The 26009-nt window shown below is 56.9% G+C and overlaps 1 protein-coding gene across 1 annotated transcript in view; it reads right to left on the bottom strand.

Annotated features, from left to right (window-relative positions):
* The window catches only part of RNF213 (ring finger protein 213), a 105188-nt gene that overhangs the window by 44748 nt on the left and 34431 nt on the right, over nt 1-26009 (bottom strand). The window contains 15 exon segments of the mRNA XM_030297021.2: nt 120-3740; nt 4786-4941; nt 5119-5312; nt 5580-6735; nt 7372-7536; nt 7655-7795; nt 9660-9877; nt 10875-11040; nt 11929-12518; nt 14450-14599; nt 15204-15377; nt 16932-17112; nt 19533-19655; nt 21034-21123; nt 23525-23698. Coding sequence (XP_030152881.1) covers nt 120-3740; nt 4786-4941; nt 5119-5312; nt 5580-6735; nt 7372-7536; nt 7655-7795; nt 9660-9877; nt 10875-11040; nt 11929-12518; nt 14450-14599; nt 15204-15377; nt 16932-17112; nt 19533-19655; nt 21034-21123; nt 23525-23698 — 7299 coding nt within the window.

Genomic DNA, 26009 nt, shown 5'->3' with positions numbered 1-26009 from the left:
CCCCAGGCGCCCCTCCTACGCACTGCCTTGAAAGGAGTCCTGAGTTCTGGACCCTAGGGATCCACCCAAGGCCTCTGGGGTGAAAGGGGACCAGGGTACAAGCGTAGCGAGACAATCACCTCCGTGAAGACGATGCGGCGTTCCAGGTGGCGCTCGGGGTCCACCGTGCGCAGCTGGGCCCGGAGGAAGTCCGCAAAGGAGCTGTGCTGCTGCGTGTGATAGTACTCCCGAGACAGCGCCTGGGCGGTGAACAGGCCCAGGGAGGAAGCGCCCAGGCGGACCACGGCGTCCGGCGTGGCACAGCCCAGCAGTATCGACTTGGCCTCCTCGCACACCCTCTGGTAAAGTTCGTCGGTCAAGGCCCCGCGGCCTAGCCTCTCCGTGACCTGCAGCACCACAGAGGCACAAGCGTCCGAGTGGTACCCGACGAAGACTTCGGAAGGGCTGTATCTGTGTCCGCCTGCAAAGTGCTGAGCTTTCACGTCCACGAACCTCTCCACCCAGGCCTTGAGCTCCTCCACGACCCTTCTCTGCCACTTCTCCAGGACGGTGTTGATGTCCAGGTAGTGCTTCTCCAGCCGGTTGATGAGAGGGATGGGGAACTGTTTGTAGACGACGTCTTTCTCCTCGATGACGATCAACCGGAAGTCGGGGTGCACCCGGCACTTGACCCGATGGGTCCCCAGCCCGAGGTCCACGTACTTCTGGCCTCCCAGGTAGACGTAGTACTGGTTGAGCGCGTCGTACAGGCTCTCGTAGAGGCTCTGGAGGTTGAGCAGCACCACCGTCTTGCCGGTCTCCATGCAGATCTTCACCCGGTTGATGTTCCTGCAGATCTGGGCGTACTCTTGGTCCCGGGGAAAGCTGGAGCCGAAAATGATCTCCGGCTGCTGGTCGTCCCTGAAGAACATCTGCTGCAGGACCTGGAGGGCCGCGTAGTTTCTGGTCAGCACGAGCAGGTAGCGGGACTCGGACTCGTCCGGCTCCCCGCCCGCCGCCTTCTGGAGGCGGCCGCACATGTTCTGCTCGATCAGCTCTATGGTGCTGACCGCCTCTGAGCACTTCGCCTCGGGCAAGGCGGCCGTAAAAATGTCCAGCGCGTGGATGTCGTCTTTGCCGCTGAAGTTGCGGAGGACGGCCTGCGCGATGTCTTGCGGGGAAGGCTCTTTATCAGAAGCCTTCGCCCTGGCGAAGACCATCTTGATGAGGCTGTAGTAGTCGCGGAGCCCGAAGAACTCCTTGTCTTGCTTCCTGCACACCGTTTCATAGGCTCTGGCAAAGGGCGCAAAGAAGCCCTGCACTCTCTGTTGAACCAGGGGCTCCGAGGAGCAGATACCCTTGGCGCTCTCCATGAGCTCCTTCTTGCTGGGACTGCCGCGCGACACGAAAATGCCCCGGTTCATCTTGGCGGGGTCCAGGGCCCAGTTGGAAATGCCTATGAAGCCAACCTTTTGGTGGGGGGCAGGATCGTCTTCGATGCAGCCGTACTCCAGCAGCGGGTGCAGCGCCTTCAGGGGCATCTTGGGCGAGTCCTCGGCCAGCCCCACCTCGTCCAACACCACCACGGACACGTACTCCTGCAGGTCCTTGCCCTGCTGGAAGCGGGCACACTGCTTGAAGGTGCTTATGATGCCCTGCGGGGTGGAGTGGGGGCTGCACTGGAACGACACCAGGTGGACCTGCTTCAGGTTGCGGAAGAGGTCTGAGTGGGCCGCCGGGCCTTGCATGGCATCCGCCACGATGGTCTTGGCAAGAGATTTAGAGCTGCCGGGCTTCCCCACCAGGAAGAGAGGAATCTTCAGCTCGATGCAGATGACCATCATGAAGACGTTCTCCTTCAAAGCCGAGTTCCTGGCGATGGTTTTCCGCAAAGACACGCCATCCAGGAAGAGATCCTGCGTTCGAGTTATCTCCTCCAGGACGACCTTGCTGTCGTTGTAGGGTTCCGGAAAGAGCCTGCACATGGTCTTCCAATAGGACTCCTTCTGTTCTAAGGAGGCGTGATAGCACACCCCGAGGGCCAGCACCAGGGACCAGAGGACGGGATCCCTCTCGAAGCCGCTCTGGTCCACGTCAGCCCCGCAGAGGAAGGCGTCCAGCCGGGACAGGAGCATCACGCTGTGGTCGTGAAACCACGTGAAGACTCGGACACAGCGCTCCACGTCCCTGAGGCTGACAAAGCCACACTCGTTTCCTCTCTTCCTCATGAAGCTCTGCGAGGCGGAGAGCACCTCCGTGATGGCCCGGATGTGGGCCTCGCCCACGCCGACGGAGTCCACCGTCCTCTGCACGATCTGCTGGATATAGAGCTTCTCGGCGGTGTCATTCAGCTGGCCGAAGTCCCACACCAGGGGGATGAGGCTCGGCGGCAGAGCGTGGACCCGGTACACCAGCTGCCGGAGAGGGGTGGAGCCAAGCTTCTCCGCCGTGTCCTCCGAGCGGACCCTGTACCCCAAACCGGCCGCCTCCAAACGGCGGATCATCTCCTGCGAGTGCTTCCGGTAAGGGTTGCAGGCGGCTATGATGTGCAGGCCCGAGTCCTTGGCCAGGGGCTGGCCGTTCACGGTACGATCGCACAGGACTTCCTTGATGCAGCTTATGGCTTCCGTTGTGTTGGCTTCATCGAAAAACAAGATGGTGCCCAGCTGATGCTGCTTCTTGTTGAAGACGGCGAGTTCCTCGGCCTCCCGGACTTTGGAGTAGATCATCTCCGCCGTCGTTCCCCCGTGGACCTTGACCAACTTCATGGTTTCAGCTTGGGTGCTCCCACGCCGCAGGTCGCTGAGGAACTTAATGAGTCTGGTTTTCCCGCAGCCGGTCTCCCCCATGATGATAACGGGGATCCCACACCGGAACCGCATCTCGATGGCGAGGATCTTAAGCATGTTGTCCATGGTGAGCTCATAGGTTTCATCGGGGTCCATGGGCCACTGGATCCCTAACGCCAGGCACAGCCTTTCCAGTTTCTCATGCCTGGGCAGCTGGTCAAAGTCAACGTTGAAGGGCACCCTCTGGAGTGACAGCCCCCGGTACAGTTCCATCGCCATGACGTCTTTCTTGATGACCGTCCTGCTGGAGAGATCCACCGCGTCAAGGCTGCCGTTCTGGTTGGGCTGGATGTGGAAGCCTATGAATGTCATGGACGTGTGGTCGCCGTTGAAGAACACGTACGGGTGAGGCTCGGACTCCCACCTCCTCCGGAGAGTGAAAGGGGCGAGATCTTCTTCCCTGACCCCATCCATGGGGACCGCGTACCTCCCTGGGCTTTGGTCGGACGTGTGAAGGGTTGGTGTGGCGAAATCTCTTGCCATGAAGATCATGAAGGTGACCACAAAGTTCTTGAAGCCCCCCAGCGTGTCTCCAGTTACGTCTGGGTTGCAGAAGAGGGAACCCTCGCAATCTCGGAGCTGGTAATTGAGGAACCCGGCAAAGTTCCGGAGCTCTGACCAGGATGGATCTATCACCCCACAGTAGATCAGGAAATACTGCAGGCATTCCGTAGGGGTGCCTTCCACACAGCCTTCTTGGTACAGGAACGAGTCCAGGTTTTCTTTCTGGTGGAACCGTCTCAGATACTGGTAAGGCCTCTGGAAAGTCTCGCTTTGGAACACTCCCTGGTCCATCCCCGGATCTCTGGAGTCCTCCTCGGGATTCAGCTCCATATCGATCACTTCTTTGGGAGGCCGGCAGGTGACTCTTGGGAAGATGTCGAGAAAACTGAACTGGGGGCCGTGTGTACTCTGGAAAGGGGAGACACAAAGAAAACGCGTATGGCTCCGTTTTCCGAACCATCGTTCTGCACCTTAACCCTTCACGCGGTCTGCACCGGACGGGCCTTTATGAGCGACTACTTTGCGTCAACTGATTTCCGCAGCCTCCTTTGTACACGACACTGCTTTCTTTTGTATGCTGAGGCATCGTGGGAACTTACCTTCTCAGCTGCTAAGTCTTTTCTACCCGACTTCCTGAAACAAAATCTCTAAATTTTTTCTTTAATCTTTATTTATTTTTGAGAGAGAGAGAGAGAGAGAGAGAGAGAGAGAGAGAAACAGAGCATGAGCAGGGGAGGAACAGAAAGAGAAGGAGACACAGAATCCGAAGCAGGCTCCAGGCTCTGAGCCATCAGCACAGAGCCCGACGCGGGGCTCGAACCCACCTACGGTGAGATCATGACCTGAGCTGAAGTTGGGCGCTCAACTGACTGAGCCACCCAGGCGCCCCCTGAAACAAAATCTCTATTAAGCACGCGTGTGCAAGATGCCCACCCTTTCGTTTAGAAATGTACACGACAGGGGGCGCCTGGATGGTTCGGTCAGCTGAACATCCAGCTCAGGTCATGATCCCGGGGTTGTGGGATCGAGCCCCATGTTGGGCTCTGCACTGAGCATAGGGCCTGCTTGAGATTCTCGCTCTCCCTCTCTCCCTGCCCTTCCCCAGTTTGCACATGCTGTCTCTCTCTCTCTCTCTCTCTCTCAAAAAAAGAAATGTACATGACAAAAGCCTCCTTCCCATCTTGGCTGGCATTAAGAAAGACGGACCGTGTCCAGCAGACGAACTTACTGCATTGCGAGCACTGCTGGCATTTAACGCCAACAGCATGAATCCCGAAGTGAACAAAACAAACATAAGATACTGCTGACAGATGACGGTATTTTCATTCCAGACATCATCAGAAAAATAATTTTAAAGACTGAATTGTCTTTACTAACACCGTGCTCAGCTGCTTTGCTAAGGGAGCAGTGGGCGTACCGGTGCAGAGACGTGAAAATGCCCTGTGGTACACACCCGTTTGGAAGGCGTCTTGAGCACTGCTGGGGTCCTTTCCAGGATTTCGATGATGTATAAATGGCACGGGTTCCGGAGCCACATTTTCCCATTTATATCCATTAAGTACTGCAGGATGAGGAGTTTGAAAATGAACACCCACAGTCCGGTCTGCACCTAAAGACAGAATCACGCAGGTGTAGGAGCGCTTAGACAGAAGACGGCCCGTCCTCCCAGCCCTGGGGACTGTCGTGCTCGGTCCTTGGACGCGGTGATACTGAGTATCAATACGCGTGGGAAGAGGACGCTGACTTTCCCGAAGCGGCCGCGCGACCAAGACCCCGGGGCACTTACCGAAGAGGTCACGTCAAAGTGGAATATCATGGGTCTGGTCTGATAGCGGGCCTTCAGGAAAGGCAGGAGGGAACTCAGTACTTGGTTCTCATCCACCTGAGGGTCGATCAATCGGATGACCTTAAGGGGCACGTTTTCTCCTCTCAGCTTCATCGTCAGTCTGCTGTGCAATCTCTCCACGTAGAGAGACTTCCCTGAAACGTTAGAGTATGGAAATCAGGCGGCAGGACCGTGGACCAGGAAGACTTGTTGCAAGTCGCTTCTCTGTGCAAAATTTGGAACGGGTGAAACAAACCATCGCCCCGATTCACAACCTCAGAGAGCCAAAACCTCCCCGAGACTCCGTGTCCCCGCCTACAGAGGGCTCCATCCGAGCCGCCCCCCCCCCCGCTGCAGGGGGAAGGGCCGTCGGATGGCCCCCGCGACCCGAGGGGCCCGCCCACCCCGGCAGCGGTCATTACCGACGCCCGCGCGCTTGGACGCCACGATGCCCACGCACGTCCGGTCCCGGAACACGTCGGCGGCCGACGGCGTGTGCGCGGGGACCTGGAAGTGCCGCGCCAGGTAGGCCTGGATGTCCGGCAGGGGCGCCTGGGGGGTGACCGGGACCTTGTGCTGGCTGAAGGCGGAGGGCAGGTGACAGTGCTCCCGCTCGCTGTCGCACACCATCACCAGCTGGAAGTCCTCGTGGTGCGGCTGTGAGCACAGGCTCAGGAAGAGTGCCTCCGCCTGGCTGGCCACCTCGTAGCTCAGCAGGTCCGCGTACAGCAGGCTGTAGACGCCCTGCCCCCGGGAGCCCGGGGTCAAGCAGCGACGCAGGAGCAGAGCCACCTCCTCCAAGGTGGTCGCCGGGGTGCAGAGCAGCACCTCGTCGAAGGTGGGCAGGGGCTGCTGCGGGGTGTGCATGTAGACGGCCAGCGCGGCCAGCAAGACCTCGGAGTGGCCGCAGACGATGAGGTTGGGCCGGCCGACGTGCAGGCCCTTGGGCAGCTGGCGCTCCACGGGGCACCCGCGCATCCACCCCAGGAGGGCCAGGCATCGGCCGAGGGCCTCCAGGTCCAGGCAGTGGGGCAGGAAGGCGCTCATGCACGCCAGCGACTGCTCTAGGACGGCCCTCAGCTTGCCCGCCAGGCTGAGCTCCCGCAGGAGCATCACCGGCAGCCCTCGGATCACCGTCTTCTCCTCGTGCCTGGCAGCCTCCCCGCGGGGCCCCTTGAGGGCCTTCGCGACGTCCTTCGGGGTGCAGTTGCCTTTGATGAAGGACAGCATGGTGAGGGCGGCGTCGCTGGGCGTCGCTTTCTTGAGCTCCGTGCTCAGGTACGCCAGCTGCTCGGCGGTGTAGTAGTTGAGGTAAAAGTGCTTGGCCCGCTTCTCTGCCACGAAGGCCTCCCAGCGGTCCAGGAAGTGCTCCAGCTGCCTGCTGACGGCCTCCAAGAGCTCTGCTACCGAGCCGCTGCCCTTGAGCTGGACCGCAGGCTCCAGGCGGAAGTCCATCTGGATGGAGACGCCGTGTCGAGGGGAGCAGTGCACCTGGGCCGTCCAGGTTCTGAACAGCATGTTCCCGGCGGCGTACAGGTTTATGAAGGACTCCACGAGCCTCTGCACGTTGCAGAACACCTGTGGCGAACGGAAGCGGGAGCCGTGTCACGGGCGACGCGGGAGCCGAGGGGGAAGCGCCCCTCGGGTTCGGGTCTTTGCGCGCTTCCCGGCGCGGCCTCGGACGCGCGGGGCTCGCCGCGGAGGCCTTGTCTCCTCTTTACATAATCAGCCTCCCGAGGGGACTCTCTTGAGGATAAAGGCTACTGGCATGAGGTACAGATAGCCTTGAAAGAAAAAACCCTCGACAGAGGCCAGGGGCTGTTCCGTAAACGGATACTCCTTTAACGGTACGTTCGCTTTTAATTTTGACCAAGAGCTACGATCTAAATCTTCTGGTATTGGGGGGTTCTTGCTGATTCACAGAGATCGAAGCAACAGAAGTCTCCTTCTGGGACCCCTCCGCCGGCCGTCTCCCCTGCGACGCAGAGAACTAACAGACAATTCAGCCTGCGCACCTTAAGACGGGACCACCGACCGAATGGGCCCGTCGTGGCTTAGACATCTCTTGGCGTCTTGAATTCGGGTTCCTGCATTCTGCAGGCCCGCTGTCCCCCCCCCGCCCCCCGACAGATTTAAAGCGGAGTGCCTCCTAGCACTTAATGCCAACTCAGACCCTCCTGAGCTGTCCGGCCCGCGGGCAGTGAGAGTCCTCACCTTGGAAAATATCTCTACTTGAACATTGCTGTGATCTTTCTTGCCAGACATCAGCATCAGCTTGTTCAAAAGCTCCTTGAGCTCTTCCAAAGAGAAGTCTCGCGTCTCCTCGCGGCCTCCGTGGCTCTCGGGAAGGGATAACCGTAGAACCGTGTCTGGGGAGATCTGGAGGCAAGTGCCAGTGCAGAAGCTGGTTTTCTGGAGGCAGAGCCCCCCACCCCCCCCCCCCAAGTGACAGCAGCCCGTACAGATCACAGCAGTGCCGGGACGTGGGGTGGCTCACCTTTTGGCCATCTGCGGGGGCCCTGATGATATAGCAGCCTTTGTCGTTGATGGCCGTGGCCAGAGACAGGGAAGTGAGCTCTACTGAACCGTGACTTTCCTTCACCGTTTTCAGCCACTCTAAGTTCCTGGCAGAGTCGCACTGTTGGGACAGGAGGGACACCTTCTTTCTCTTCTTCCCGTGGTCCCCCTCCTCCGCTCCCGCGGTGTACGCCCCTCTTCCCTGTGTCCCGCTGGGAGTGCAGTCACCCTGGGTGAGGCTCTCCTCACCCGCTGTCCTCTCCCCTGTCCCGCTCGGGTCGCTGCCCCACAGTGTTGCCCTTTTTCTAACGGGCTGATTGTCCGTGTCCCCACCCGTGGCCAGTGCCCTGGCTAGCACGCGGGGGCACGTGGACGGGACGGGGGAAGGCTTGGTTCTCCCGGGCCCCCAGGCGGGGGTGAGGCCGGATGGAGCAAGGGCACCGTGGCCTTACGTTCTCCGTGTGCTTCTGGGGACCCCAAGTCCAACCGGAAGCACTAAGGAGAAACGATGAGGGAGATGTTTTGTGGGCAAGTAAGCTTCCAGCAGTAGAAACGGAGATGCCTCGACCTGTCCTTCTGTTTCCCCTTTCCTCCCTCACCCTCCTCCCTCACCCTCTGGCCAGTTGCGGCTGGCCAGACATGGCCTCTGCAGACTAGCCACATGATGTGGTGTGGGTCTGCTCGAACCCTGGTGCACGTGGTTTACTTAAACTACCACGTTCGTTTTAAAGATTTTTTTTTCAAAGTTTTATTTATTTTTGAGACAGAGAGAGACAGAGCATGGGGTGGGGGCAGAGAGGGAGACACAGAATCCGAAGCAGGCTCCAGGCTCCGAGCTGTCAGCGCAGAGCCCGACGTGGGGCTCGAACCCACAAACAGAGACCAGGACTTGAGCTGAAGTCGGATGCTTCACTGACTGAGCCACCCAGGGGCCCCACGTTCATTTTCTTTCTGATAAAAAATGGATTTCTAGGGGCACCTGGCTGGCTCAGCCGGTAGAGCATGTGACCCTTGATCTCAGGGTCCTGAGTTCAAGCCCTGTGTTGGGTGTAGAGCTTACTTATGAATTAAGTAAATATAAATTAATATATGTTTTACAAATGTACACAAAATATAATTTACAAAATACAAATTAATATATATTCTACAAACATATAAATTTAAAACGTTAATTTATACCATTTACGGAAAATATGGAAAATACCAAGCGATATACAGAATTAAGTAACAGTTACTACCGTTCAAAAAAAAAACACTGGTCACATGTCAGTCTTCTGTCCATGAGTGTTTTGCATGACGGGATTTGTAGTTAATTTACATGCAATTCTGAATTACACTTTCTAACGTAATAAGGGAGAGAAGGCATTTCCATGTATGAAGGAAAACTGGTTTTAAACATCATTTTAGGGGCTCCCAGGGGGCTCAGTCGGTTGAGCGTCCGACTCCTGATTTCGTCTCAGGTCACGATCTCAGGGTTCGTGAGTTCAAGCCCCACGTCAGGCTCTGTGCTGACAGTACAGAGCCTGCTTGGGATTCTCTCCCTCTCTCACTGCCCCTCCCGCACTCTTGCCTGGACTCTCTCTCAAAATAATTAAACTATAAAGAAAAATCATTAAAAATTTTTTTTTAATGTTTTATTTTTGAGACAGACAGACAGACAGACAGACAGACGGAGACAGAGCACGAGCAGGGGAGGGGCAGGGAGAGAGGGAGACACAGAATGGGAAGCGGGCTCCAGGCTCTGAGCTGTGAGCACAGAGCCCGACGCGGGGCTCGAACCCACGGACTGTGAGCTCGTGACCCGAGCCAAAGTCGGACGCTTAAGCGACTGAGCCACCCAGGCGTCTGCCCAAGAGAAACATCATTTTAAAATGCCGCGTCCACCCCTGTCATTCTGGTGGCATAGTTCGCAGTCACGCCTCTGGCGGTGTTGCAATCGCCCACGCGGCTTTGTCTGCTCGCCTGAAGCCAGAAGTAAGACTTACCAGCTTATGGGGCAGGTATGCGTCGTTGTTCAGGGCCCTCCACAGTTCCCCGAGATGGGTCATGAACTCGTCGAACCCCGCGCTCGTGTCCAGCTTGTACAGCAGCGGGGAGTAGCCCTGCACGGCATCGTGGAAGCAGGCCACCCGGTCCACGTCGATGTCGTTCTCCCCCGCGGAGATGGAGGCCAGGTCCACAAACACCTTCAGCTCGTGGACGCCTTGGGGCGGAGGGGGACAGGTGAGGGGGTGGGTGCGGGGCGGCTCTAGGACGGCCCGGCATTCTGACCTCGAGCGAGGATCCTTGGTGAGGTATAAACGGATACTGCTGAAATTTTAGGGTCTTGCTTATCGACTTTCTGCTCTTAGCACAGATCCGGGGCCATCTTTCTTTTGCAGCTGACGCCGACACTACTGCTCAGCACCTGGCCTCACGGAACCACAGCGACATCCAGGCACCCCACGGGGCTGCCGTGAACCTCGCTTTATTTCATCTGCACGACGCCACCGTCTTACACGAAAAAGACGCGGGCTCAGCTGGTAAACACTGTGTCGACAGTTAACCATCAAGGGATGGAAGGACCTCTCTTCGGGCAACTTACGAATCAAAGGATGTGCGTCAAAGCGGGCCGGGGAGCCCACGGTGGCAAGCATGGGGGCTCTGGAGGACAGACAGCCTCCCCCCTGCACACCAGAGCCGCCTCCCCTCTCCCCTGCTTCCTCCACCTCTCTTCCGTACCTCCCCTCCTCCCTTCTGCGCACCCCCTCTGCCAAAAGGCGCCCAAGCCACAAGACGAAAAAGGCTGCCAAGCCCCTGGCCCAAAAAGGAACACACAGAACACCACCGAGTGTGACGTAATCCAAACTCTCTGCGGACGAGGGCTCACCTTGTTTTGTAGCTAAAATCAAGCCCAGGAAAAAGCAAAAGGGAGCAGGATTTGTAAGAAAATGACCCTCCACTGTTCAGAGCAAGCATCCAGAGTGGGGGGAAAACAGTAGCCGAGGAAATGCTTTCTATACCAGAACGTAAGAAACACCGCCCTGAAATAAACTGTGCCGGCAATCGCTGCGGCAAATGCTGTGCATCGACCTGACTCAGACAGCATCTCTGTTCTTCAGGCAGCACGTGAGCAAGTGGAGGGCTTGCCCCCCCCCCCCCCCCCCCCCCCCCCCCCCACGAGCCATCTGAACACTCCCTCCAGACGCCGACCGCCGTACCTCCGAGGGCCTCCCGGACCCAGCTAATGAACTCCTTCCTCAGGGACAGCTCGTTCAGACACTGGCACCGGGGCTCAGTGATGTCCTGTAGCAGCTTTTTGGCCTGGATGAGCTGCTTGCTGATCTGGTCCAGCTTCTCGTGGCGGAACTGGTTGAAGTTGTCCGTCTGCAAGACAAGGCTCTACTGTGCGCGGGACGGGGTTACCTGGAGCCCTGGAGTTGGAGCCGTAGCGACGACCGTCCCGGAGGCCCCGTCCCCGCCCTTCCCGCACTGGCGGGAGCCGGAGGCAGGCACATGGAGCCCCTGTCCCCGAGACGCCAGAACCCCCCTGCTGTCCCCGGAATCGGTACAGGAACCACCCCTGCTCCGTGCCTGGCGTTCTGCCAAGCAACGTGTGCCAGAACGCAGCCAGGTAAAAACTGCTACTTTTCCTACTTCGCGGGTAAGGACGCGGACCCCCGGAGCAGTGACTTACTCGAGAGCACGCTGCTGGGATTCAAGGTTACGTGTGCTTTAATTCCAAATTTTGTGCTAAGCTTTAATCATCATCGCAAGCGTCTATACCATACCGCAGGTCACGGGATACCCTGTAAATGCTCGCCTGAAGGAACACACCGCATGGCACCGACCCGGTTCTTGCCCGTAGCAGAGACAGCCTGCCGTGGACCGCTCCTTGCTGGCACCAGGGGACGCACAGAGCCGGGCGAAACCAACCCCTCTTTTGCCCCTCCAGCCCCCCTCTCTAGCCCCATGAGACCAGATCACTCCCTCCGAATCCCCGGCTACTGAAAGAGGGTCATCGCCCGTTCCCCAGTTCTCGAACCTCACGCCGACCCGGGAAAACAGCGAGTGCCAACGGCACTCACACTGTTTATAAACAAAGGTGGAAACAAGGCCCTGGGCATGAGCTGGCATCGAATGAGGTGCAATCTAGAACTGTTGCGGGGAGGCTGCGGAACCATCCCGTCCAGCCTCGAGAACCCAGAGAGCCCGTGAGACGCCCCCGCCAACTTCCCAGCCCCCCACCCCAGGGGTCCCTGGCAAATAACTTACAAAGTTTAACAACGTGTGCAGGACACGGAAGTCACCGGTCAGGCCCAAACTGTCCTTGACCTTCAGGATGACCTTGGCTGAGCTGACGGCCTGATGCAGGTGATGGTACTCCCTGATCTGCCCAACACGGTCACCGATCCAGTCTCTTTGGTCGCTGCTGTCCAGGGCACACATAAGCTGGAGCTCGAAAGTGAGGTTGTTGTATTTATTCACAAAGTCGTTGAACATGACATTGACCTCCTGAAAGGTGATCTCTCCTGACTTCAGATCCTCATACAGATTCTGATACTTCTCGAAACAAGGGCAGTACAGATATTTATACGCTTCTTCAGGCTGAAGTATCTGCCCTTCCAGCTCCTCCCCGGGCTCGCTCAGCGCCCTCGCGGCTTCCGCCCAGAACACCTGGAAGAGGTGGCTGTCCTTCAACCAGTCCATCTTCCTGGCCATCTCCTGGACCTGGGGGCTCAGGCTGTAATGTGTCGTCCTCTTTACGTCCGGGGAGGCGGGCGACAACCTCACGGTCACGGCGTCGCTCAGACGTTTACCGTTGAGGTCCTCCGCATGTTTTCTGATCACCTCTTCCAGATCCACTTGGAAACCACAAAGGAACGTCAGAAGTCAAACCTCTACTCGCGGTACCGTTCTACTTTATTTTCCCCATAGTTACCGTCCTCACTGCTCGAAACGCAACTTGCGTGAACGCACTCGCCGTCATTCTTCCTCAGTAAGGACCCACTGGTCTCCCCACAACCCCCCCTACCCCCCGCCCCAGCTTGTTCATGACTTTCCACAACAAAGCAAGCACGGTCCCTTCTAGGCACCTCCGGGCGCATGTGACCGTGTGGACATCGCCCGCCTCCCTCCCTCCCCAAACCCGCTCCAGGGCCACAACAGACAAGGTCTTGGAAAAGTCACAAACCACGACGGGCTGGGAGGAGCGGAAAAGATCACAGCCAGAGCAGGAGGGTGGTGGGGCGTGGAATTGAAAAGCAGACCCGCAGCCACGGCCAAGGCCGAGTTGGGCCCCAAGGCGAGGGCCGCCAGCCCGCAGCGGGCAGGCTGGGATTCCCTGGCGGCATACACACAGGTCACACAGGTCGTTGGAGAGGAGGGAGAAAGTAAGGAGGCCTGGATCGAAAGGCTGGAGAAGAGGTCCGATTTTCACGCACACCCCATTCTAGACAGCAGGCCGCCCGCCCGTCTCCACCTCAGTCAGCGACAGCTCTGACGCGGAGCGAGTTTGGCAACGGGAGAATCAGGCGTGCCCGGACGCATGTCCTCCCTCAGAAGACGACGGAGGGGTTGTAACAAAGAGGGACACACGCCGTGGGCAGCGGAGGAGGGGAGGCAGGAGCAGGACCCTGAGAGAGGACCAGAACACCCACACCAGATGCAGACGGTCCTCCAGCCCCTCCCGTCTCTCCACCCCCAGGACCCCGGCCGCCGGGCCTGTGCCCCCCACGCTGGTCTGACCACCCCTGGGACAGGACCTAACGTGCCCTTGAGGCCCAGTTACACCACCCTCAGGGGCTACAGCCGGTTCGCTAGGCCCCCCCTCTTCATACAGACGCAAGAATTCCCAGACACACGGGGGGGGGGGGGGGGGGGGGGTCTTTAACGTGAAAGACAGAAAAACATCCACATAAGGACTTGGAGGAAACAAGAAACTCTGGGGACAAAAGGCAAGGGAAACCTCTAAGCCGAAAATGACAATAATCTCAGAAAGACCAGACACCGCGATTGTGAACAGGAGCAAGATTAACACGAAACGGGGTCGTTTAGAGAAAAATCAAAGTTCTTGTAAATCAGTGTGACAACTGAGACGAAAAATGCTAAGGGACAGGCTGGATGCCAAGGGGCCGAAATTTCTCAGAAAGCAGAGCAAACACCAAAGGGACAAAAGTTGAAGAAGAGATCCACGGAAGTGGCGCGGCTGCTGCGGGAGGTCTGGGACCCAACGGGACGTGTTCCGGCCAGAGGAAAAGTACCAGTGAGACAGCTCACGCGAATTTCCCAGGAGTCAAGGACGTGGATTTCTAGATTAGGAAGACCTACGTATGCCCAACACGACGGATGGAAAAGCAACCCCGACCTCGGCTCGTCACTATGAACTCTCTGAAGAGTGGGGCCGAAAAGATCGCCAGAGCTTCCGGACAGAGAATCACCAGTGGTCAGAGTCACATCTGACTTGGGCTTGTCCACAGCCACAGGGACAGTGGACCAACGCATCCGAGATCGGGCAGGATCTCCCCTCTGTAATTCTGCAGCAGCTAACGCTCGGGCCTGGGAGACCAGGGCAGCGGGTGGGTGTTCAGGCAGGTCATGCGGAGGCACAGCGATAAACAGCAAAACGACCAAGGTGGCCCGTGTGATGCGGTTAAAGATGGACACGTCACGAAATGCCTCCCCTCCGAGGTAGACACTGCTGCGTGACATGTGTGGATGGTCCCCTCGGACCCTCCCCCCCTCCCCTGCCCCGGGGACCCCCCATCTGGTCCACGTGGGCTCCCCGGAGTGTCACCTTTCACCAGGTGCTTCACCTCCCCGCACAGCTTCAGAAGACTGTGGACGCATTTCTTCTCTTTCTTCAGAAACTTGAGCTCCTCCTTCCTCCACTCCAACACTTCCTTTACACCCTGCTTCTTCTCTTGGGGTGAAAGGCACTTTCTCTCTGGAAAAGGAGAGGAGCCCAGTAGGAGGAGCAAGCGTATCCTTTTCCGCGGAAACCCTCTGACCCTAACCCTTTCTCTTTTAGATTTGTTTTTAACGTTTATTTATTTTTGAGACGAGAGAGAGACGGAGCATGAAGGGGGGAGGGGCAGAAAGAGGGAGGCACAGAATCGGAAGCAGGTTCCGGGCTCCGGGCTGTCGGCCCGAGCCCCACGCGGGGCTCGAACCCACGAGCAGTGAGATCATGACCCGAGCCGAAGTCGGACGCCCAATCGACTGAGCCACCCGGGCGCCCCTCTGCCAGCTCCCTTTGAGGATGCTCTGAGGTCACGGCCGCGGGGAGGGACGCGGCGGCTGCTACGTGCACAGCCACGCTGCCCACACGCCCACGAGCCCAGCCTCGTGGAGGGCAACAGGGCGATCTTACCGGCCCTTTCTTTTATCACTTCCCCACCATTTTCCTGAGGATTAGAAACCGTCCCCTCTCAACTGACCGACAGGAAGAGCCCCTCACTGTAGGAGGATGTAGGTCGCCCCTCTACAAAATACGCGGACACCCGCGGTCCCCGTCCAGGAACCTCAAGTCAGGTCCCGCTGACACTCACTTAACTGACAGATGTCGAGAAACTGATTGGTGTGCTTCATGACGAGCTCCAAGTGTCCAACCAGGACAGTGCCATCCAGGAGGTCCTCGGTGACTTTCGTGAACACGGAGTCGGCGGTGGCCAACAGCTTCTTGCCGTCCTCTGTCATGTTGGCTAGCACCTTCTCATCGGTTTCTGAGCAGGTTGAGAACAGAGTTAAAGGAGCGGGCGCCTGCTCCTGCCCCCCCCGCCCCCCACCCCTGCACGACACGGCGCTGCCCCGCGGCCTCCTTGCTATTCTGCCCCCACCTGCACGCGAGACCAGCAAAGGTCACCCTGTGTCTCCAGAAGCGTCTCTCCCTTAGCCCGATTCTGCTTTCTGGAAGGCTTCCCAAACGACCTTGCTCATAAACGTGACTCCCGCCATGGCAGGAGAGGAGAGCCGCACTTCTCTGGCTTTTAAAACCTGAGCCCCCTTCAGCATGCTGAGGGTTGTTCTGGAACTACTGTCTCCTTTAAGCCCCGCGTCTTGAGAATCCGTGCAGCGGAACAGTGGCCTGCACCAGGGACGCGCGGGTGCCCAGCGACGGTGACCCGGAGGGTTTGCAGGGGGTGTTTTTGCGGAGACACGTCAATGTGAGGGTCTGATATTCTGCACAGGTTGGCTCTCTTGCAAAAATGGGGATTTGAATTTTAAGATCAAGTGAGAGGAAAGAATTTTTATTTATTTATTTTAGTTTTAGTTTTTTTAATTATTATTATTTTTTTAATCTTTATTTTTGAGAGAGAGAGAGAGACACAGCACAAGCAGGGGAGGGGCAGAGAGAGAGGGAGACACAGAAACCAAAGCAACTCCAGGCTCCGAGCTGTCAGCACAGAGCCCGACGCGAGGCTCGAACTCATAAACCGTGAGATCACGACCTGAGCCAAGGTCAGATGCTTAACCGACTGAGCCACCCAGGCGCCCCCTAAAAGCGTCCGTTAATTTTAAAAGACACAAATGAAATCTTTCCAAGTGAGTAGCTTTTAACAAGGCTCATGAAACCACCCACGCTCCCATCAACGACCTCGTTTTACGCGCACAACAGCACTGACAGGCAAGACTCCGATGTAACAGAGACTCCGAATCCTCCAACTGGAATTTTTTTGTCCCAAATCCAGTGCCCTTGGCCTACATCTGAACCTAATGACTTATACATAAACTTGAATACGGCATTTTTTGGGCAATACGTATCTCCCCCTCTCTGGCCACAGAACACCCGGGGCGTGGGGGGGGGTGGGGGGGGCAAAGGAACAGACGGTATTTATTTTGTTGTGAAAGGTCGTCAGCACCGGCTTCGACGTGGACGCTGATCTCAGAACAACAGAGAGTGGTTTTTAGAGCCAGACACACTTGGGTTTGGACGTTAGTTCTTGGTATTTATGTTTGAGACCTCGGGTGAGTCACACCACGAGCCCCCCGCCTCGGCTTCCTCGCCTGAAGAACGGGGATCTTTCGGGACTGTTTCAAGGACCCTACGCTGGCAGTGAAGCTGGGGCATGGCGGGCACCCAGGGAATGGGGGCCACAGAGCAGGGAACCCTGGATCCTCCTGGGTCCGTCCCTCCCGTCCCTCCCGTCCCTCCCGTCTGCTTCCCTGGTCGAACATCAACCCGCCCGAGTATCAGGTCTGATACTCTGTCCCCCACCCCGGGGCTCAGGAAGACACAAGCACACGGGACAGACACACCTGCACCCCCACGGACATACCGTATAACTTGAAGAGATGCTTGACGTCCGGCCACGTGAGCAGGTGCGTTAACACCCCCTCCATGTCATCCACGGCTTGCCCGTTGCTCCTTGGCCAGGACTTGGTGATCACGGCCGACACAAGACTGCCAAATTTCCGCAGGTCGTGATGGGAGATTCTTTCAAGAATGCTGGTCTGAGACTGAACAAAGAGAGGGAAATGCGGGAGGTTTTTCGGGAGGGTTTGCCTTCGAAGGATGTAAATACACCGCTCGTTCAGTAGCATTCCAGAAATCCTCTGTGGTTTACAAAGCCTCACAAAAAGCAAGACAAGAAAATACTTCCCTTTTCTTAGGGCATTTCTGTTTCCCTGCATGCCGTGTCCTCACCTGACAAACATCAGAGACGCAGAAACAGAGGCAAAAAATACACACAGACGCACCTGCACGGCACAACCCGTTTCCTCGGGCTCACGGCGGCCTGCTGCGGGTTTCCCAGACTTCCCAGGAAGGATGCCAAACGTAGTACGAGAAAGCTGTTAATACGCACACCCTGTCCTAAACCATGATTCTCAACCGTAATGCGTTCAGCACATACTTTGTAATCCTCCTTCCGATTCCCCACAGACAGATGGAACATCCTCCTTCTTCAGGTTCAAAGTTTTTATAAAAAGTTTCGGTAATTGGGAAAAAAGCAGGGATTCGTTTACAATAGCTACTTTTTGATATTTAAAAGGATGAAGCAAAGCCGTATCCAACGACATATAAAAAGGATTATACACCATGACCAGGTGGGGTTTATCCCGGGGGTGAAAGGTTGGTTTAACACAGAACATTTGTGGGTTTGTTTTTTTTTTAATGTTTATTTATTTTTGAGAGACAGAGAGAGAGCATGAGCGAGGGAGGGGCAGAGAGAGAGGGTGACACAGAATCCAAAGCAGGCTCCAGGCTCCGAGCTGTCAGCACAGAGCCCGACATGGGGCTAGAACTCACAAACCACGAGTTCATGACCTGAGCTGAAGTCGGATGCTCAAATAACTAAGCCACTCAGGCGCCCCTGTTTTCGTTTTTTTTTTTTTTAAGTTTTATTTATTTTTGAGGGCGAGAAAGCAAGAGCAAGCAGGGGAGGGGCAGAAAGGGAGGGAGAGAGAGAGAGAGAGAGAGAGAGAGAGAGAGAGAGAGAATCCCAAGCAGGTTCTGGGATATCAGCACAGAGCCAGATGTGGGGCTCGAACTCCCCAACCATGAGATTATAACCCGAGGCTGAAATCAAAATTCAGAGGCTTAATCGACTGAGCCACACAGGTGCCCCAAAGATCTGTTCTTTTTTTGTAAGTTTATTTATTTATTTTCAATGAGAGAGAGAGAGAGAGAGAGAGAGAGAGAGAGAGGCAGAGAGAGAGAATCCCAAGGAGGCTCTGAGACGTCAGCGCAAAGCCCCATACGAGGCTCAAACTCACGAATGGGGAGACCATGACCTGAGCTTAAGTTGGACGCTCAACCAACTGAGCCACCCAGTTGCCCCATAACACGGAACATTTGTTAATGTGATACACCGTATCCAGAGAAAACAAATCGCACAGTTGTCTCAGCAGACACAGAAAGCGTTCAGACACCCACTGCCTTTCCACGATAAAAACTCTCGACTAGAAGGAATGCCCTCAAGCTGACGGAAGGCGTCTCTGAAAAGTCCACAGCCGACGACACGCTCAGAGGCACAAGACTGAGGGCGTCCCCGCTGAGATGAGAAGTAGGCACGTCTGCACTGGGGGCTCTAATCACACCAATGAAGGGAGAACAAGATATAAGGCATCCGGATTGCAAAGGAAAAAGTAAAACCATTTCTCTCTGCATACGATGTGATTTTATGTACAGAAAGCCCTAAGCTCACCCACACACAGAGTGGGAGAGGCTGTTCCAAAGGGGCGAGGTGGGGCAGCATCTCTTCCCACTTTGCAGAAAAAAACCTACGTGAGTTGACAGAATCTCTCCAAACTCATCGTCTTCTTCCATAAATGTTCTGCCAGCCTTTGGGGTCTCTTACTGCACACGAGCTAAGCAAGTGTGAGCAGGTGGTAAGACCAGCCAGCAGCAGCCGGGGCGCCTGGCTGGCTCAGTCGGTTAAGCGTCCGGCTCTTGGTCTCAGCTCAGGTCGTGATCTCACGGTTTGTGGGCTCGAGCCCCACATCAGGATTTGTGCTGACAGCATGGAGCCTGCTTGGGATTCTCTCGCTCTTCTCTCTGCCCCTCCCCTGCTCGCACGCACTCTCTCTCTTTCTCAAAATAAATAAACTTACAAAAAAAATTAAAAACAAACAAAACAAACAGAAGACAATCCAGCAGCAATGAGAAGGACATACAGGCGCAGCACCGGATTGCTTGATTCAGGGTCGCCCGTGAGCGGTGCGTCAGCTGCGGTAGCAGGAGGCTGAGCGGCCTCTCGGGGTCAAGGGTACTGAATTTGAGGACCCTCCCTCTAGGCTAGAAGGGGGATGCCCGGTGCCCACGTCTGCACTGGCAGCCGGGGCTCAGAACCAGCGGGCACTGAACGGCCCCGAGCTGATGATGTCAGAGGACCGCCGTGAACCCAAACGCGTTTCCCACGCGGTGAGAGGCTGTTCACCTGGCAGGCCGCGCTCACTGCTTCAATGACACACTTCTCGAAGCATCTTGACACGCTGTCTTCTAACCCCATGGCATCCCATTGGGTGCTGCAGAAGGCAGAGATCTGGACGAGAGGCCTCTCCTGCAACACAGGGCGACGGTGTGAGAGCTTTGGGGCTGCGCTCTAATACTCTGGGCAATAAAAGCGCCCCGATTGTCCTACCTTCCCCACACTGCATCGGGTCCCCAGGAGTTTACTTCACACCCCACCCCGACCATGTCCCCTGGCCCCGCCAACTGGAGCCATTAGACAAACGAGGCTGCGATGCAGCGTCTCTCTTCCCGCTTTGCAGAAAAAGCCCCTGGCCCAGCCGCTTGCAGAAGCAGGGAAACTTTGAAAAATAAGCGATTCCCCCTTGCTTCCAGTTTCCTAAAAAGACCCCTGAGACCGTGGCGTATAAAACTCTCGTATCATGTAAAAACGAGTCCTGATTTTCCTAGGGTCACAGGCTTTAATTCAAAATAAAGACACGGGGGCGCCTGGGTGGCTCAGTTCGTTGAGCGCCCGACTCTTGATTTCGGCTCGGGTCATGATCCCAGGGTCGTGGGATCGAGCTCCACGCAGGGCGCAGAGCTAAGCATGAAGCTTGAGATTCTCCCTCCCTCTCCCTCCTTCCCTCTCCCCTGCTTGCATTCTGTCTCTGAAATAAAAAAGAAAAAGAAATGAAAACATTTTTGTTTTCCCATTTTTGTCACCGGGGTTAGTAAGCAATCTGTCCCATTAGAAGCTACTGCACATGGGAGGGCTTTGCTCCATAAACCTAGGGTTTCCCTGGAGGCAAGACGCTTTCCCTCATTCTTCTCTGGAATATCTCCTTTGGTCAAACTATTAAGGCCGGATCAAAAATGCAAGGTCAGGGGTGCCTGGGTGGCTCAGTCGGTTAAGCATCCGGCTTCACTCAGGTCACGATCTCGTGGTTCGTGGGTTCAATCCCCTCATCGGGCTCCATGCTGACAGCTCAGAGCCCGTTTCAGATTCTGTGCCTCCCTCTCTCTCTGCCCCTCCCCTGCCCTCTTTCTCTCTCTCTCTCTCTCTCTAAAATAAATAAACATTTAACAGGGGCGCCTGGGTGGCGCAGTCGGTTAAGCGTCCGACTTCAGCCAGGTCACGATCTCGCGGTCCGTGAGTTCGAGCCCCGCGTCAGGCTCTGGGCTGATGGCTCGGAGCCTGGAGCCTGCTTCCGATTCTGTGTCTCCCTCTCTCTCTGCCCCTCCCCCGTTCATGCTCTGTCTCTCTCTGTCCCAAAAATAAATAAAAAACGTTGAAAAAAAATTTAAAAAAAAAAAATAAATAAAAAACAAACATTTAACAAAATTTTTTAAATGCAAGGTCATGTCTACCCCACGCCCCTTGCACACCAGGACCACCCACGAAATGCACCGTTCCGTATCTACAGGGTGTTACAAGTGGTCTGGCTTCACCAACTTGCTCCTGAAAAGAACACCCCGACTTCTGCTACCTGTTTGATTCTTCCTTCCAGGTCCCCCATCAACGACTCCTTCCAGCCATACTCCACGGGGAAGTTTATTTCCACCAGCCGCCTCCAGACCTGCAAAAGCCCTCATGTCAGTGACAGCCGCAGGACAACTAAGGGCCACGATGAATTCTACGAGAAAGGAAAGACTGTTATAGCAGCTCCAGGGGCGCGGGACACCTGGGTTCTGACCGCGTCTCTGTCACCGGCGAGCCGTGTCAGTGGCGAGGCAGGGCAGCCATTCTCGCCCCAGTCTTTGGAAAGGAAGGGCTTCGACAGGACCAGGCAGCCGGGACGCTCCTCCTACCGTGTAGCTGGTCTCTGTGCTGAACGTTATCTGTCTCCTATTCTAGCTCAAGGAACTCCGAACATAAAACAAAAGTTGCAGGGACGGCCCGGTGAGACCCCTGTTCCTTCAACTGGATTCCCCAGTTGCTGGTATTTAACAGCTGCTTTCTCGGTCTCCTTCGTGAAGCGTTTTCTCTGCAGAACCACGGGGAGAGAAGGTGCAGGCTCCGCGCCACGTGGTCCTCTAAACACGTGGGAAGGAATCTCCTGGCATCGTGGCCCTTCTGCCGCACGATCACGGTGCAAGCGTCACGCTCAGGGCGGTTGGTGTTGGCGGGACCCTGTCCCCTGACGGGGGTGATGGGGAGGCCGTCCATTCTTCTGTCCGTAGACTGTCTCTCGATCTGACTTGACTCCTAATTCTCCCATGAGGACAAGCAGATCCCCGACACCCCGCTTCCTAACGCTCACACCCACTGAGTTCGGCACTCGTGGATGAATCCTGACGGAGTCCACGATCACCGCCGTGTTACAGATGAAGATTGTGACCACGGCGGTTTCCTCCACCTCCGTTGGCTGCGTTCTCCAATAAAACGAGGAACTTCTCTTTCTCTCCCCCCACGCTTTCTGTTTCTGTAAACACGTTTCAAGGATTAATAAGCTGTCTGTTGTCCAGTCCCGGCATTACTCGTCCAGATGACCAAACTGTCCCAGATTCGGCTAGTAGTCCCTTCGGACGACCTTCTGTTTCCTTTTTTCTAGAAACGTGGAATGACTCTAGACTTACAGAAATATCGCAAAGAGGCGACGGAGTGCCCACGTATGGCCAACTCGTGTTCCCCTTGAGTTCGTGCCTTACTCGGGCACAGTACGGCTGCCAAAGCTCGGAAACGGTGTCACCGGGTACCAGGAGCTAAACGAGCGACTGTCCCGGGAGCTGGTCTGGGACGCTGGCCTGCCACGAGCCCCGCCACGAGCCCTGTGTCTACCACAGGGGTGTCGGGCTGCGGGGCCAGCTGTCCTGTCTGAAGCCCAGGTTTCTTTTAGTGGGGATGGTAAAGCCAGGCCTGGGGGTGCTCGCGACGCTCAGGGGCCTGGCCGGCATGACTTCCAGGCCTTTCAGTGGAGACAGCTGGGAGCCCCTCCAGCCCTCCAGGTCACGAGCTCACAGCAATACCACGGGCCCCTGGCCCTCTGCCACGTCTGCTTCTCCACAGTGAGAAAGACGCCTGGCTTCCGAATCCCTGTGCCCGGTGCTCACACAGACAACTCCAGAGGCGCTCCGCCCGTCCCACTACCAACAACGAAATTTCTAAATAAAGCTCAAGGTTGACGTGCGTTTTCTTCATTTTGACCTCAGACTCTGTCCCTCTGAGGGTGAGTGATAGGACTTCTGTGCTCCAGGCATTTGGATTGATGCCCCCTTCCGTGTGGAGAAGGGGTTAAGTCTGAGACGTACGAGCATCACCAGCCCTGTTCACGCACAGGGTCAGCTGTGTGATTTTACCACTATCCCGTTCAAGTGTCCTGGGAGGCAAGCACCTGCTGAAATCTGGGTCGAGGGGGTGAAGGGGGCCATCCGGTTGGGTGGCTCATCCCTTCTCTACAGCTGCGTCCTGGCAGCTGGCTACAGTCTTCAAGAACACAGCCCGGTTCGCCCGCTGTGGGGCTCTGATGGGGAGTCCCTGGGGCTGGGCTGCCCGCGCTTTGGTCCACTCTCTCGTCATGTCCCCCAACCCCGTCACCTCCTCTGTGAGACGGGGCTAACAGCCACACCTGCCTCAAAGTAGATGTTCGGCTACATTTTAATCGGTATTATCTTACCGTTATTAATTACTGCATTTAACTGAGAATCCTCTCGTGTCAATGGACCACAAGCCACCCTTCACTCATTCTTAACGCTTGGGGGATTATTCTGCCCAGTTTCCCCTTCAAGTAACTCTTGCCTTTTCCTGCCTTTTCCAGCCAAACCGCCTGCCAGCGTCCTTGCTGAAAGGGAGCCCTCTCCCCGCGGGACCCGCGTCTCAGCACCTTCCCCCGGGGCCTGTGGCGGGGGGGGGGGGGGGGGGGGCCACGGTGGACCCCACCAGGTGGACCGTGGGCAGCACGATCAGCCCTGGCTGTGCATCCTGGGGACAGAGCACGGGGCCAGCGTGCCGCGTCAGTGCCTTGGCCCCACACAGCTCACCTTGATTTCCTCCCGGTATCTGAACGTGACCTGCGACCAGTAGTTGAAGAACATGCTCTCCTGAAAAATGCTCTGAAGCCAAGCTCTGGTCTTGGCGACCGTCCCCTGGAAGACCGTTTTCACGGAGTTCTTCTTCCCGGTCTCCTTTCCTGGGACTTCAGCTGAATCCGGCTGCTGAGGGAGAGAGAGGGCGCGTAAGGGTCCCCGCACCGTGACTCGGGACATTCTGGAGACGCCACTCCCCCTTCCCGATCCGTGGCAGGTGCTCGAGAACCAGCCACATCGGAGTCACATGAGCGCGTTCGAAGACCTCAGCCTCGCCTACGTTTCAAGGCGCTTCGATTTCGCGGGACTCTGTGGCTTTGCTCTGCGAGTGGGCGGCTCGGGTAAAGCCAGGGGGCTTGGGAAGGATAAGCCTTCTGTCCCTGTGAACCCCCCCAGTGCAGCGACAGCACAGGGGGACTCCGCCTTACCAGTGAGCAGGCCACACCAGGCCGCCTTCTCCAGACTGGCTGGGAGAGGACGTGCCCCAGCGGCAGAGCCTCCAGCAGCCCAGAGACGCCCCCACTGGTGCACCATGCAGACCCCTGCTCCTTGGACAGAGGAAAACCCAAGGCCGCTTCCGTCCACATATTTTTCCCACGAGGTTTCCCTTACTCAGAAAAATCCTTTCTCCCTGGGGTCCGGGCTCTGGCCCTGGGGTCATGGGCCCTGGCCCTGAGCTCTTGGGATCTGGCCCTTGTAACAGGCTCTGGCCCCGGGGTCCGGGCTCTGGCACTGGGGTCCGGGCCCTGGCCCTGGGGTCCGGGCCCTGGCCCTGGGGTCCGGGCCCTGGCCCTGGAGTCACGGGCCCTGGCCCTGGAGTCTGGACTCTGGCCCTGGGGTCACGGGCTCTGGCCCTGGGGTCACGGGCCCTGGCGCTGGGGTCCGGGCTCTGGTGCTGCCTCCCCCCCCCACCTGGACATCTACATGAAGCAGATGGGCACAGAGCCTCACCTCAGCAGAGGCCATGCCCCGAAGCCCCAGGAAGGCCCTCCCAGCTCAGCGCTAGCCTCTGTGCTTCGGCAGTGCCCCGCAAGGTCAGTATAAGTGACAGGACCCACACCTGGATCAGCTGTCACTCCGCCCTCCGGGGGGCTCCCTGAGAGCCACCACATGCCCCCCCCCCCCCCCGCCCGGTGGCCAAGCAGATTGGGCTCCTGCTGGCAACGGCTCACAGACAGACAGACAGACAGACAGACAGGCAAGCATCTGCTCGCTAAGCACGTAGGTGCCTAGTGGGGAAAATGCCAAGTGTTCTCTGGGCACATGAAGGGGGCTGTATCCAGCCTAGGGCAGGAGGGGGCTCTGTCCGTAAAGACAAGTGGGGGGAGGAGGCCCACCCGGCCAGCGCCGGATCAGTGGATGCCAAGCGGGCGCCATGGTTCAGCTGAAAATTGGGACACGCCCGCCCTTGCCTGAAATCCCCGAATGGCACAGCACCTTCTAGAACAATCCAGAAGCTCAAGCATGGTGTGCCTGCCCTGTGATCTGGCCTCCTCTACACCTTGGCTGCATCTCCAGCCACACTCCACTCCCCGCGGGCCCTTGAGAACAGCGAGGTTCCTCCTCGCCGACCCTGTGGGGGCCCTTCACTCCTCATAGGAACCCCGGCCCTGCCCTCGGTTCCCACGACACCTTATGGACACTCCAGCCTACCGCCTGTCACCTGTGCCACACACACTTACACGTTCCCTGGGTGGCCGCCACGAGGCCCCCTTTCTCTTTTCCATCACCTACACCGGGCACAGGGCCGGGCAGAGACGGGCAGGACGTGGACAGCCCAAGGCCGAGCACTAGTCTGAAGCATTCCCACACCCCTGGCCTTTCTGCATCTGGTGTCCCATCAATGCACTTAACCCCCTGTGTCAGGACCCACCCAAAAGCTTGTTAAAAACTGATCATACACTTTTGAGTTCAGTTTCGCCAGGCTTTTTGTTTCTACGGCTGGGGCGGAATATTTTCCCCATATTGTAGATGACATCGGTCTGAGATTCCAACCACCACGTAAGAGCTTTTCCTGCGGGAAAACGTATATACGTATTTTCCCGTGCGTTTATGGAGGTGGACACCTGCCCGTGATTAAGGTTTAAACAAGAGCGGTTTCAGCAGAATCATCTTACCAACGTTTATTTTAAAATGTGTCTCTGGTAGTCGAAAGAAGAAAAATTGAAAGAACAAAGTTAAAACACACGTGGAATTCCTGCACGTCGCTAACATCCCAGCTCTGGCTCCTACTCTGGTTAGCAAGCAAACGGTCAGTCTGAACATACAGTCTCATACCACCTGCAGGGTGATGCCCAGGATCTCACGCGTACTAAGAGTACAACGCGGAGAAAGGAAGAAAGGTCTGCCACGAGCAGGGAGGGGCGTGAGTCCCAGACATGCAGGGGTGAGTGACTCAAGCAGGCACATGAAGCAGAGCGTGCGAAGATGGGCAAAGCTC

This window comes from Lynx canadensis, chromosome E1 (assembly GCF_007474595.2).
Source record: "Lynx canadensis isolate LIC74 chromosome E1, mLynCan4.pri.v2, whole genome shotgun sequence".
NCBI classification, from domain to species: Eukaryota; Metazoa; Chordata; class Mammalia; order Carnivora; family Felidae; genus Lynx; species Lynx canadensis.
Note: the sequence above shows the minus strand (reverse complement) of the source record. Positions and strands in the feature narration are given on the sequence as shown.